At 53.1% G+C, this 13,116-nt stretch overlaps 1 protein-coding gene across 1 annotated transcript; it reads right to left on the bottom strand.

Annotated features, from left to right (window-relative positions):
- On the bottom strand, positions 1 to 11,327 carry LOC124501679 (keratin, type II cuticular Hb5-like). Its single transcript, XM_047066055.1, has 9 exons — positions 10,905 to 11,327; positions 8,011 to 8,219; positions 6,466 to 6,526; positions 5,780 to 5,875; positions 4,872 to 5,036; positions 4,506 to 4,631; positions 3,358 to 3,578; positions 862 to 893; positions 1 to 152 (listed from the first exon to the last, which is right to left on the bottom strand). The coding sequence occupies exons 1-9, from the start codon at positions 11,325 to 11,327 to the stop codon at positions 1 to 3; spliced, it is 1,485 nt and encodes a 494-aa protein (XP_046922011.1).
- Positions 11,328 to 13,116: the final 1,789 nt, after the last annotated feature.

Here is a 13,116-nt window from a genome sequence, read left to right as displayed (position 1 = left end):
CTATGCAAACCGCACGGATCTCACACCGGAGCAGGCCCCCACTACAGAGGGGGAGCAGAGGGCACCACTGCTGGAAGCCACAACCCCTGGGCCACGAGGGACAGTGGCACTGAGGTCACCGCAGATCACGCCACCCTGGGAACGGCTCACACCTGCGGGAGGAGACACTGGGTCAGAATTCTCCTCCATCCCCGACACGACATGACCCAAAACCTTTTGCCACCAATGATTGACTTTCATGTTTCTGAGGGATCAGCATCATGAATCTTTAGACCTACCGGCAAATCCAAAGCCATTGCCATCTGCTTCTTGAAGGAGTGTGGTTAGCAAATTGGACACATAACTCTGCTTGAACCAGACTAATGTTGAGATGTGTTTATACAATCTTTGGGCAAAAACTGATGGGTCATAGTGAAGGAATCATCTAGAAACATGGTTGCTGGGAAAATGAGAACAGATAGATACCTAGCCTAGGGACTGTGTACACATTGGATTATTCAAGGTAAAGAGTTGCCTGCAGTGGGCCCAAACGGTCAGAATAAACATCAAAAATGTTTCTTCCTATTAAAATATTGTGCTACTTGAAGAGTATCTTGTGTGTAACTGAAAGACTTGAGCTAATTTTGCAGAACCAGTCAGCGGGGCAGAACTTCCCCCAGTCATTCACTTATGCTTCACGGATATTCCAGATGGCTCCACGTAGGGACCAAATATTTTGGACCATCCATTTGTCCAGATCCCAGAGACCTCAGTTCACATCTCCCCTGCCCAGTGCCCCACAGACAGAGATTCGGTCACCGATTAGATGCAACCCAATATTAACACCCAAAAGAACGATGCCCACACACACACCCAACTTACAGATATTGACGGAGCCCACGCCTTCACACAAGCTGCAGGAGAGAGAGAGAGAGAGAGAGAGTGAACATTTAGAATGGGGTTCCTCTGTTCTTGCAGCAGGTCTGTTCTGGTCCATCCTGAGCGAAGAGAGCAGGGCTGAGGGGAGGGGACGTGTTGCCCACCTACCACAGAGAGCATCAGTGTCGCCACTGCTCCCAGGGACCCCAAAAGGACAGGGGAATGTTAGGTTGCAGGACCCAAAGCCCACTTTATATGCCTTGTTTGCTTCTCGGCCATGGAAATGTGGTGTACCGGAAGGTACACGTGGGGTGCAGTGGGGTTATCCACCTTGTCCCCTGGCTGGAAGTTCCAGCATGGCCAAAGAGGTGATGGGAACAGCCACTGCCTAACTGGGACACCTTCAGGTGGGAAAGAGCTTGCCTAGCATGCTAATTGAGCCATTTTTTTTTATCCCATGAGCTTAAATGCTACCCTGGATATCTATCTGACTTGATACATGCAGAGGGGGCAGGAGGGAATGGTGGTCAAGAGCCTGGCGTCCTGGGCGCAAATCTGGCTGAGCCAGATCACAAGCTGGGTGACCTTGGACAAATCACCTAGCCTTTCTGTACCTCAGTTTCCTCATTTATGAAATGGGATGATAATACCCACCTTCCAGCACTGTTGCAAGCTCTACATTGCAAAGTGCCTACAGGTAGAGCCTGGCACACAGTAAATCCACTGTGTTTGCTACTAACATTATGAACATCTCATTGATGATGAGACATTTATGTCACTGCCGTGGGTCCCTCCTCCCTCACGCCCACCTGCACTTTCTCTTCTACATCACCCTCTTTTTTTATCCCCCAGCTTCAAACCATGTCCTCCAGTAAATCTCCAGTCTGATTCCTTCTGCCCGACTGAGCACTTCAACATACTACAGCTTTTCAGTAAGGATCTATGCTTTGGGCTCACTCTCCCACCACGTGAATCTGACCTTGCCACAGCCTTGGAACTGTGCCCTTCCAGAAGATTCTAGCCAATGCCCATCATGGCGCCTGTTGCGCCACAATGCTAGCAGCAGCTGTCACCAAGTTGAGTGATTATGGCTGCTTTGTTTTCTCATTTTCTGTGTTTTCTGCAGCCAGGGTTACTTGGGTAATCCAATTACACTTGTTAAATGCCAAGAAGAGAAGATCTGTCAAAAGGTCAGTGGCCACAATATGCAAAGCTCCATACACCCAACCATCTTGTAAAATCTCATGTGTTGGAGACAGTGCCTCATGCGTTATAGAATTGAGTTCTTAATACATCAGTGATGATGATGATGATGATGATGATGAAAGTAAGTTTCACAGCGCAAATGCCGAGTGCCTTACTGAGTGTTGATGAGTGGGCCAGGGGCTTAAGTGTAAAAGGGGGAGATCAATCTGGTGGCTTCACCCGGAGTCCTGAGGAAACGGACAGAAGAGTTTACCTGCTTTGGTCAAGCGTGGCACAAATCCAGCAGCATGGCCAGCTGCCTAGGGGGCGACACATGTCAGATTTCTAATGCTAACCTGGTCAGTAAGGAGCCTCTCCGTGGTACAGCCCTGCCTGGCTACCCTGGATAGAGAGATTCTTGTTCTGACCGTAACCTGCCCCTACTGGTGATTTCCATTCACACTAACTCATTTAATCCTTGCAACAGCATAAAGTGCTGGGTTTTATGATTATCTGTTGTACAGATCGGGATGCTGAGGCCCAGAGGTTCAGAGCTAGTAAGTGGTAGAGCTGGGATGTGAATCCAGGTGGTCTAGATGGCTCACAACCTGTGATCTTAACCTCTCTATGCAACTGTCCTCCCCCCCAGTCTAGCTTGCTCCCCCGTGATGGGACCCAGCTAGGAGGCAGTAACGATGTGGCTACCTCCAGGCTAAATGCTCGTCACTACCCCAGGTATAAATCCACACTGCTCCTTCCCTTGCTGACTTCACTTGCCCCAGTTCTTGGCTCAAACTGTCGGCAGAGCCTGATTTATGCTGCCCCTGCCTTTCCCTACTAAGCAAGGACCCTGTGCTGGTCATTTCTATTTGCTGCTCCTGAACACGAGACTATAGGGTTCCTTGTCTGTACACGCCAAGCCAAATGGCCTTTAGCAAATCCTCTGAATGATTCCAGCTTTTACAATCCACTGTGATGTGATTGCAGAAACCCCTTTCCAGTCAACAGGGTAAAGTAGTTGCCTTGGAATGAGCTTAGTTGCATCGGGAGGGGCAGTGTGGGAGGGAAAAGATCACCGGAAATGGTAATTTTAGCATAGCCACTACCTAGCTGTCACCTTGAACAAGTTCCTTCCCCTCTTTAGGCCTCGGTTTCCCCATCTGAAAATGGGAAAATGGTTAGACTTCTTGATTTCTAGAGTCTTTCTGGAGTCTTTCCCAGTTTGAACACTCTCTGCCTGGAGGATGATAGTCTGTTGAGGCAGTCCTCCAGCCCTGAGTGGGGATGTGAAGAGACCCTAAGCCCTGTCCTCACCGGCTCTCCTCGCCCTCCAGCAGCTTTCTGTAAGTGGCGATCTCCACGTCCAGGCCCAGCTTGGAGTTCATCACCTCCTGGTACTCCTTGAGCAGACAGGCCATGTCCTGCTTGGCCTTCTGAAGGGCGGCCTCCAGCCCCGCCAGCTTGCATTTGGCATCACCGAGGGCTGCCTCGCCCTGCTGCTCTGCCTCAGCCACGGCGCCCTCCAGCTTGCACCGCTGTCAGGGAGGGGAGAAGGGGAGAAGCTTGAGAAGGGGACCTAGTGGGTCCCCAATGGCCTCCATCAACCTATTTCACCTCTGTTCCAAATGGTCCACTTGCAAATTAACTAGGCAGGAAAATAATGGCCCTTTGGAGCTTTCTTCCTCCATGTATGTGCCTCTTAATTGTATTGTAAAACTCAAGTCCCCAGTGAGCCATTAGAGGGAGGAAATGCTAGTGCTGGAACAGGACTGATAATAATTAGTGATAGTATCTTACACTTGTTTACCATTGTTGGTTTACAAGGCACTTTCACAGATGTTGCCTATCTGCTTCCAGTTACTCTGAGCGTGTCAGAACAGGCACGGTTATTTCCCATTAAGCAGATGAAGAAATTGAGACTCAGAGAGGTTGTGGGGAATGGAATGAGGGACAAGCCATGTTCAATTACAGAGATGCACAGATGGTGCTAGCGTGCACTGTGAACAGAGTGGCGTGGGACCAGGTCAGGTCTGTGCACCTCAAATCCATCTGGAGAGGCGGGGGGAGAGCCAGCAGAACACAACCTGCACTAGACCGCATTGCCTAAGGTATGTTTAAAGGAAAGAAACCTTGGAGGGATATGAAGGGAAATAGGAGCAGAATTCAGAGAAGGTAGACAGACCAACCCTCCCCCACAATGCTCTGTGCAAACAGTGCTTGTCGGTCTTTCAGATGCAGGTGGTTAAAATATAAGCCTCTCCAAAGACAGCAGCAGCCCCTTAAGGCAGGAGGAAAGCAGAGAGCAGATCAGAAGCAGCAGGAGAGCAGATCAGAAGCAGCAGGAGAGCAGATCAGAAGCAGCAGGAGAGCAGATCAGAAGCAGCAGGAGAGCAGATCAGAAGCAGCATGAGAACAGATCAGAAACAGCAGGTGCACCGAGCGAGGTCTCAGCGCCCCCTGACCTGCTGCTTGGCATTCTCCACCTCTGCCGTCAGCCTCTGGATCATGCGGTTCAGCTCATTGAGCTCATCCTTGGTTCTGCGGAGGTTCTCGCCCTGCTGGCTCACCGTGGCCTTCATCTCCTCGCACTGTGGGTTGGGTTGGGAGACAAACATTCAGGACCAGCCAATGGTTGTGACATTGCTGGAGGGGTGCTGGGTCGTCACTATGAGGAGCCAGCCTGCTGTTCTACAGTGGTCCTGTCTCCTACCCCTGCTCTGCTTGGGCCTGTGATGGAGCCCCTCTGAATGTGTGGGTGCATTTCCCAGAGAAGCTTCAGGTTCTGGCTATCTTCCCTGCCCAAAGGGCAGCTCGGCCCTCCAGTTCACCTTGGTTTGGTACCAGGACTCAGCCTCGGCCCGGCTGCGGCTGGCGATGTCGTCATACTGAGCCTTAATCTCGGCTACCACTGAGTCCATGTTGAGCTCCCGGCTGTTGTCCATTTTGACGACCACCGAGGTGTCAGAGATTTGTGACTGAAGGAGGTAGATTTCCTGTAGGAGACAGCAACCAGTGCCCTCAGCTCCAAATCCCCCACTGATTCCCATTGCTGTAGGTAAAAAACCATCCCCACCTGAAGCTTTAGGAAATAAAATTGGAGAATTCCAGAAGTGCAGCTCTAGCTATCTGCATAAATCTAATCTACCAGACAATGGACAGATTTAGAGTCCTGGGTTTTCTAATGAACTTTTCATACTACCTGAATTAATAAGATATTATTACACCTATATACCCACACCTATATTGTCATATCTCCACTTCATGCTGTGCTGTGTAGATAGGCAATGAATCACAGTCCTTCAAATCATCTGTGTGGGTTTTTTTTGGGGGGGGAGAGAGAGAAAAAGAGAGAGAGTGTGCAAATGGGGTAGGGGCAGAGGGAGAGAGAGAATCCCAAGCAGGCTCCACACCCAGTGCAGAGCCTGACGTGGTCCTCGATCCCACAACCATGACATCATGACCTGAGCCAAAATCAAGAGGATGCTCAACGGACTGAGCCACCCAGGTGCCCCACAAATAATTTTAAAGGAAGGGAATCACCCATTTCCATTTTGAAAGGAGGCCTAAGCAAGAGAAAAATCTCCTCTGATCACAGAAGGAAAGGATGTTTAGGTCCTAAAAGAGTTAGGGATGGACAATACTTTCTAAAGCCAAAGGACCAAGACAACCCACAACTCAAAAAACCCTCTGCCCTCTCCTCCCTCGCTTGCTCTTCTGGAGAAGGGGAGAGACTCACCTCCTCATAGAGGGCCTGTAGGAAGCCCATCTCCTCCCTTAGCGCCTCCACATTTGCCTCCAGGTCAGCCTTGCGCAGGTAGGCACAGTCTATGTCCTGGTGGACACACATGGGAAAGGGTGGAACAAGGGTCACTCAGGGCCCCTGGACCTTTGCCCTCTATAGGGGGCCCTGAGGCTATGTTCTGTCCTACTCTTCTCCTATCACAGAAACATCCATGGGGCCACCTCAAATAGGGAGTAGAGAGAAGTCTGACCTCGACAGACTTTTTTCTCTTTCCTCCAGAATTAGAGACCTTCCTGAAGCGAGTAGCCTAATATCACAGCCCAAAATGCCAGGCTGCTACTACTAAGCTAGATTGGCCCGTGGAGCATGTCACGTGGTGGCCACAGAGCCATGAGTGCGCCCCACCCACAGGCCGTCCTTGGCACCCAGGCTGGGCAGCATCCAAGTAGCTGACTCTCGGGCCCGAGGTCTCACCGAGCTGCTGTCTGGCTGATTAGCCACAGTGGTCACTTAATCGGTCTCCCTCTCATACGGGCATTGCCAACCAAGTGGCCCCCATTGGTCAGGGGAGTCGAGTGCCTGGCCACCACGACTGGACTGCCGCAAAGTTGGCAAGTTGCTAGTCTCAGAGGTCCAGCATCTAAGATTTCACTCTTCCCCATGTGGGAGGACTCACTCACCTTCTTCAGCACCACAAACTCATTCTCAGCCGTGGTCTTGAGGGCCACTTCTTCTTCATACCTGAGGAGAGAGAGCACAGATGGAGAGGCCCTTGGGGATGAGGGCTTTGGGTGGGCCAACCAAGCCCTAGCTGTTCAAGACTCCTTGGTTCTGCCCTTGACTTGCTGTGTGCCTTGGGGAAAGAGGCTTGGCCTCTGTGGACTTCTATTTTGCAGTCACGAAGAACCCACCAAAAGGACACTGGACATGAAGTTCAAGCCTCTGGTTTCTGGTCCAAGCTTGGACTGAAGTTTCTGAAAAACGTCAGGCAAGCCATTTAATCTCTCTGCATCTTGGGCTACATTGCCTGATGTGCAATAAGGCATGCTGGAAATATTTGTGGGATGAGTGAAAGAGAGATGCTCCAGGGGACAGGGGGTGTCTTTCAACCCGAAAATTGTACAAAACGTAAAGCTCCATGAAACCATCCCTGTGATGTTCTCTTCCCTTCCCCCAATACTCAAGGACTTGAAATCCTGGAAGCACCCCATTACGCCCTGACTGCGGGGGGGGGGGCATTTCCACAGCCCTCCTGCACCGCCTGGCACATTCTCTTGTGCCTGCCCATGAGGTCATTCCTGCAGCAGCCCTGCCCAGCCCACAGGGATGACCAGAGTCCTCATAGCATGATTTTCACGACTTTTTAATGACAGAGTAATTTGGGCTGCTATAAACTCTGGGCTATGTAATTACTGGCCCTCACACCGCCCCCCCAGACTGGGAGACAGGCCTTGACACCTGCAAACAGAATTGTGTCTGCATTTGCATCCCCCCAAGGAAAGTGTAAACCCATTGCTGGGTCCATCTGGATGGTAACACCCGATCTCCCAAGATCCGAATTCCAGTTACTTCCAATTAGAATGATCAGGACAGATTATGTCAGGATCACCTTTCTCTCCATCCCTATCAACAGGGAAAGAGGAGCAAGGTGTCAGTGACCCGGTGAGTTTAAACTAGGCAATGGCCAACCTAAACAAGTCAGGTTACAAGGGAAGATTGACGCGGGCCTTTGAATCGCAGAGCCTTGCAGAACAAGAGCCTGGTGATTTATCCACAGAGTGAATAAACGACTTCTCCAAGCTTATTGGCTATCTTGAATGGCATTGGCCGGATCATCTTGGAGATACCTCCCCAGGGACCTTTCCTCTCCCCACATCCAAGTGCTGACTGTTCCCAAGTTCTTTCCTCCAGTCTGTTGACCTCTCTCTTCCCATTCCGTTGTTGTTCCTCTCTCTGTGTCTCTAGGCCACTGTGTGCCCTGGATGTGTGTCCTACCCTCCCAGGCTGGGAGTACCTCTTCTCCCCAGCTCTCTCCCCATTTCCCAGGATGGGGCTACAAGAGCTGGGAGCTGAGACCAGATAGAGCAGGCTGAGAAAACAGAACCATCAGAGAGGTAGCCTGGGCTGGCCCTGACCTTCAGCCATCCCCACCGCGGGTAGAGTGGTGTGGACCCAGCCAAGACCTGCCCCACACCCATAACCACCCCCAGCCCGGCCGCACTCACTTCTTCTTGTAGCCCTCCAGCACCTCCTGCACGTGGTTGAGCTCCGAGGCCAGCCTCCCGCTGTCGGCCTCCACGCACTCGGCCTCCCGCCTCAGCGTCTCGATGTAGCCCTCGAACAGGGGCTCCAGGTTGCTCTCGCAGCACTTGCGGTTCTGGTAGAACTGCCACTTGGTCTCCAGAAGCTTGTTCTGCTGCTCCAGGAAGCGCACCTGCCGCCCAGGGTGGAGGAAAGAGACTCAGGGGGAGCCCTGAGCCCTCTCTGCCCTTGGGGATGATCTCTGACCCGCAGCAGGCTGTGACCTTCCCCCAAAGGCCAAATCATTTGGCAAAGTCTGAAAGTGCAGGTCACGGCTGTTCCCCCAGGAATGTTCCCTCACCCTATCCCCCTCTCCCACTAGAGCACACAATTTATTTGCGGTATTTATTCTGCACAGAATGAAATAACATCTGATCTTGCAAAAACACTCTCAACCGTGTGTGGTGGGCCAAAAATGGCTCCTCAAAGATGTTCACGTCCTAATCCCTGGGACCTGTGAATCTGTTATGTTATGTGGCAAAAGGGACCCTGCAGGTGGAATGTAGGTTATGGCACTGAAGATCAGGAGATCTGGAATTATCCAGGTGGCCCCAAGGTGTCATAATGGGCCTTTTAAAGTGGGAGAGGAAGGGGGCGCCTGGGTGGCTCAGTCGGTGGAGCATCCGACTCCCACTCGGGTCATAATCTTGCAGTTTGTGAGTTCGAGCCCCGTGCCAGGCTCTCTGCTGACAGCTCAGAGCCCGGAGCCTGCTTCGGATTCTGTGTCTCCCTCTCTCTCTGCCCTCTCCTGCTTGCGCTCTGTCTCCCTCTCTCAAAAAAATAAATAATAAACATTTTTTAAAAGCTTTTCAATAAAGTGGAAGAAGAAGGCAGAAGAGTGGAGAGGTGCACAGAAGGAAGAGGCAGAGGAGAGACTTAAAACCTGAGGCAGCCTTGGCCACGATCACCGGCTTTGGAGGTGGAGGGAGAAGGAGCCTGAGTCAAGGAATACCAGTGGCCTCCAGAAACTGAGAAGGAGCTCCAGCCAGCCAGCCAGCAAGGGAACAGGGACCTCAGTCCTACCATCACACAGAACGCAATTCTGCCAAAAGCGTGCATGTCCCTGAAAACAGGTCTCCCCTGGGGCCTCCAGAGAGAAATGCAGCTATGCCAACACCTTGGTTTTGACCTCATAAGAAATTTGTATTGTTTTAAGCCACTAAGTTTGTGGGCATTTTTATGCCAGTGATTTAAAAACACACCCACCACGACTCTCCCTCACTCTGATCCTGGGGCAGGAGAGCCCATCCCAGGGACCCTGGACGGGGAATGCGGACACCTTCCCCTGCCTGACTCTGCCACCAACCGGGCCCCTGTGCCCCACTCTCCCGGAGCCTCATTGTAAACCGAGGCAGTGGAAATGCATCAGCAATGTCCCCTGGCAGGCCCCAGGCTCTTTCTGCCCTGCAGGCACGTTTTACTTGGCCCGCAAACCGTGTCATAGAAATCTGATTTGTTGCCGACGTTTAATAACTGAATAATTTCAGGCAAGAATCTGGATCTCGGACCGGAACTGACTGCTCACACAGAGACTGCATACCTGCGTGCTGTCCAAAAGGCTACGTGCAAAGGTCCTTGCATGTTCGGGGACCTTACTGTGCTTTCAAGCAAATTAGGCAAAGGGGCCACTCCAGGCAGACACAGCCTCCTTCCAGGGCATACAGCCCGGTGAGCCGAGCGTGGGCTGGATTTCAACCTCATTCCACCGCCCTTGGTGGGTGTCCTTGCATAATGAATGACCCACACGATGTGCTGGTGGAAGAGACGAGCCAGCAGCATGTGAAGAGTAGGTAGGTGTCCAGGGGTGCCTGGTGGCTCAGTCGGTTGAGCATCTGACTCCAGCTCAGGTCATGATCGCGTGGTTCGTGAGTTCGAGCCCTGCGTCGGGACGCTGCTGACAGCGCAGGGCCCGCTTCAGATTCTCTGTCCCCTTCTCTCTCTGCCCCTCCCCTGCTGGCACTCTCTCAAAAATAAACGAACATTAAAAAATAAAAAGAATAATGGACAGCACCTTCGCGTGGAGAGATGCCTATTTCTGATGGTGGCTCTTATCAGAGAGCAAGGCCTCCATGCACCGTCACTCTGTGTGTGTCCACTTACAAAGACCCTTGGTGTAGATGTGCACAGCACTCAGCCCTAGAAGGGGACCCTTTCCTCTCCTGGACTTCAGGGGCTGTCCTCCCCCAGAGAGGCTCGCCGAGGGGGTGCCACTGAGTTAGAGGACACCAGAGCTATGCGTCCAACCAGAAGGTGGGCTCAGAGACCCCAGCATCTGAAGAGTGCAATTCAACAGCCCCTCCAGGGGCTGCCCCCTTAAGTTTCTCAACTCACTGTGTTTAATCTGTGTAACTTTGGGTGGGGAAAAGCGCCTGGGGCAGAAATCCCGGGAACTCACAGCCTTCCTACTAGAAGGAGCAGGAAAGGAGCTTCTGGCCCCTCCTCATCCTGGATCCTTTCACCCTGGGGAGGGCGGCACCTCCACACAAACCTAAGCAGACATCCCGCCCCCCCCACCCACCCCCCACGGGGTGATGGCTGAGATCCCGAAGATGGGGCCACAGACACACACGCAGCTCTTGCTGGGCAGGGAAGCCGCCTCAATAAACTTCCCGTTCTGTCTGGTTTCACATTCATCGTTGCGTTTGACTCTCCCGGTAGCATTTGAAAACCAAGAGCCCGATTCAGTCATGCTCCCAAGGCCACGTGCTGATGGGTTGCAGGCCTGGGACTCAGAGAATGTGAAGACGGCTGGTCATTGGGTTCTAAGTCCCTCGCCCCTTCCTGTGCCACAGCCCCAGGGAGCAGCCCACAGACCCACCTTGTCAATGAAGGCAGCAAACTTGTTGTTCAGGCACTTGATCTGCTCCTTCTCCTGGTGCTTGACGCACTGTGCGTTCGGGTCAAGCTCCAGGTTGAGGGGCGTGAGGAGGCTCTCGTTGACCGACACGCTGGTGATGCAGGGCGGGCTGGGTCCACAAAGTCCCCCTACGCGGTAGCCAAAGCTGCCCCCGCTGCGCAGGGGCCATCCACAGCTCACCGCCATCCGCGGGGACCCCACTGCGCACAGGCTCCGGCTGCCAAAGCCCCCGAGGCGCCTGTAGCCGGGCCCCCCAGGACTGCCCCCGCGGTAGGCCATGGCACTGGAGCAGCTGTGGGCCGACGGCTTGGGCAGGACGGCAGAGCAGGAGCTGAAGTTCCTGACCCCATAGCCGGAGCGGATGCGGTGGGGACGGCTGGCCATGCCTCCGCGGTGCAGGGCAGTGCAGGGAAAATGGAGAGGCCCGAAGCACACAGGTCTCACGCTGGAGACCTGTCCGTGCCCCTGCCTTTTTATCGGGCAGACGACGGGCCTCCCAACAACATAAAAGGCAGGAGAAAGTTATTAAAGCTATTTATGAGCGTGGGAATCTCCCGCTAGGCAGACCGAGAAGGAAAGCTGAAACTTGTCTCCTTTAATGAGCATCTCAGGGAGACCCTGCATCACAATAAACCTGTCCCCTGCCTTTGCAACCCCACAGGCCTAGACATATCTATTTGGCCCCTAATTCCCCTCCCACCCTGTGAGTCCACCTGGGATCATTATCCCACAGGGGCAAGTGGAGGCTTGGGCCAGCACATTCCTGAGACTCGAAGGGTCCCATGTCCCATAAGGTCCCACGGGCCCGTCCTTGCAGGCAGATCACGTGTTTTCCCCCCTAAGGCTGCAAGGATGCCTGGCTCATCTTTCCAGGGTGAGCACAAGTAGAGTGAACCCTTCAAGCCTTCCCTGCGCCTGCTTTTCCTACATTCTGTCTGACAGTAGAGTGACTGGGGTCGGTACAGCCTCCTTGATTCAGAAAGCACGTCTTCTCTACTTTGATAGCCCTCGTGGTAACTGACACATAGTAGGTCCCTGGGAAGCACGGCTTGAATTGAATAGACTGGACCCAGGAAGGAATGGCCAGTATCTGGACAGCTTCCTCATCTGGTCCACAAATAGTGATTGAGCCTCCTGTACGCCAGGCCCGGGGGCTGTCCTGGAGGAGGCGCCTCCATTCACAGGCCACTGCTGAGGCCCCACCAGAGCGAGGCCCTAATTCACATGCCGAGGGAAATAAAGCTCAGTGGACAGAGCTCGCTCTTGAAGAACCTGGGTCTCATGGGGACCCCATACAGAGGCAGGAAAGATCCATGGCAAGAGGGGGAAAGACAAGTGATCTTGTAAAGGGAATGCTGAGGACTGAGGAGGGCCACTCATGGCAGGTGGAATGTCGCAAGGAGGCGAGACCCGAGGCAGGTCCTAGAAGATGGCGACATGTGGCAGAGAGAATAGAAGCAGAGGTGCCAGGGACAGCCACCGCCGCAGGCCTGGTGACGAGACAAATACCCAGTTCCTCAGGTCCTTTGCAAAACGGAGCCGTCAGCCAAGACTGCTCACCCCCAGCCTCCCACCCCAATCGTACAGGATGCTTTCCCTGTGACACCCCAGAACAGCAGGATGGAAATGGGACCCAAAGGGGAAAACCCCTGCCTGCAGCCCCGACTATCATGATACCCAAACCCCCAGCAACCCAGTCCTTGGAGTAAAGCTCTCATTACAGAGAATCTCTGTGCACAAGGACCAGAACGAGGAGTCATCTTCCAGAACTCCCTCTTGGGGGAACAGACTTGGGGAGGGGACATAAGAAAAGAGCCAAACAGAGCCAGAAAGAATGGGAACGGTCTTTCCGCACTCTCTCTCTCTCTCTCTCACACACACACACACACACACACACACACACACACACACACCTCACACCAGGAAGACACAGAGGACAGAATCGCACTCGAGGTAAGGAGTATAAGGATGAATCCAGAGGGAGCACCGGTCTGAGATGAGGACCTGTTTCTGAATCTGGAGGACAGAGCTCCAAGGGGGAACCAAGTCTGGGGTGAGCCGGGGGAGACACCCCACAAACTGCGCTCCTGCAGAAACAACTTGCTCTACCCTTTTGCTCTTGTGGCCCCCGAAGCACGACTCCCACGCTAACCCTAACAGGTGGGAAGGGGAG

This window comes from Lynx rufus, unplaced genomic scaffold (assembly GCF_022079265.1).
Source record: "Lynx rufus isolate CCGP_SWC_20201006 ecotype Redwood Valley unplaced genomic scaffold, mLynRuf1.p SCAF_7, whole genome shotgun sequence".
NCBI classification, from domain to species: domain Eukaryota; kingdom Metazoa; phylum Chordata; class Mammalia; order Carnivora; family Felidae; genus Lynx; species Lynx rufus.
Note: the sequence above shows the minus strand (reverse complement) of the source record. Positions and strands in the feature narration are given on the sequence as shown.

Coding starts and splice junctions, on each gene's coding strand:
- LOC124501679 (XM_047066055.1), bottom strand. CDS start 11,327: ATGGCCAGCCGTCCCCACCGCATCCGCTCCGGCTATGGGGTCAGGAAC. Junction 8,220..10,904: donor TTGCTGCCTTCATTGACAAG/GTGGGTCTGTGG, acceptor CCTGGGCGGCAG/GTGCGCTTCCTGGAGCAGCA. Junction 6,527..8,010: donor CTGGAGGGCTACAAGAAGAA/GTGAGTGCGGCC, acceptor CTCTCTCCTCAG/GTATGAAGAAGAAGTGGCCC.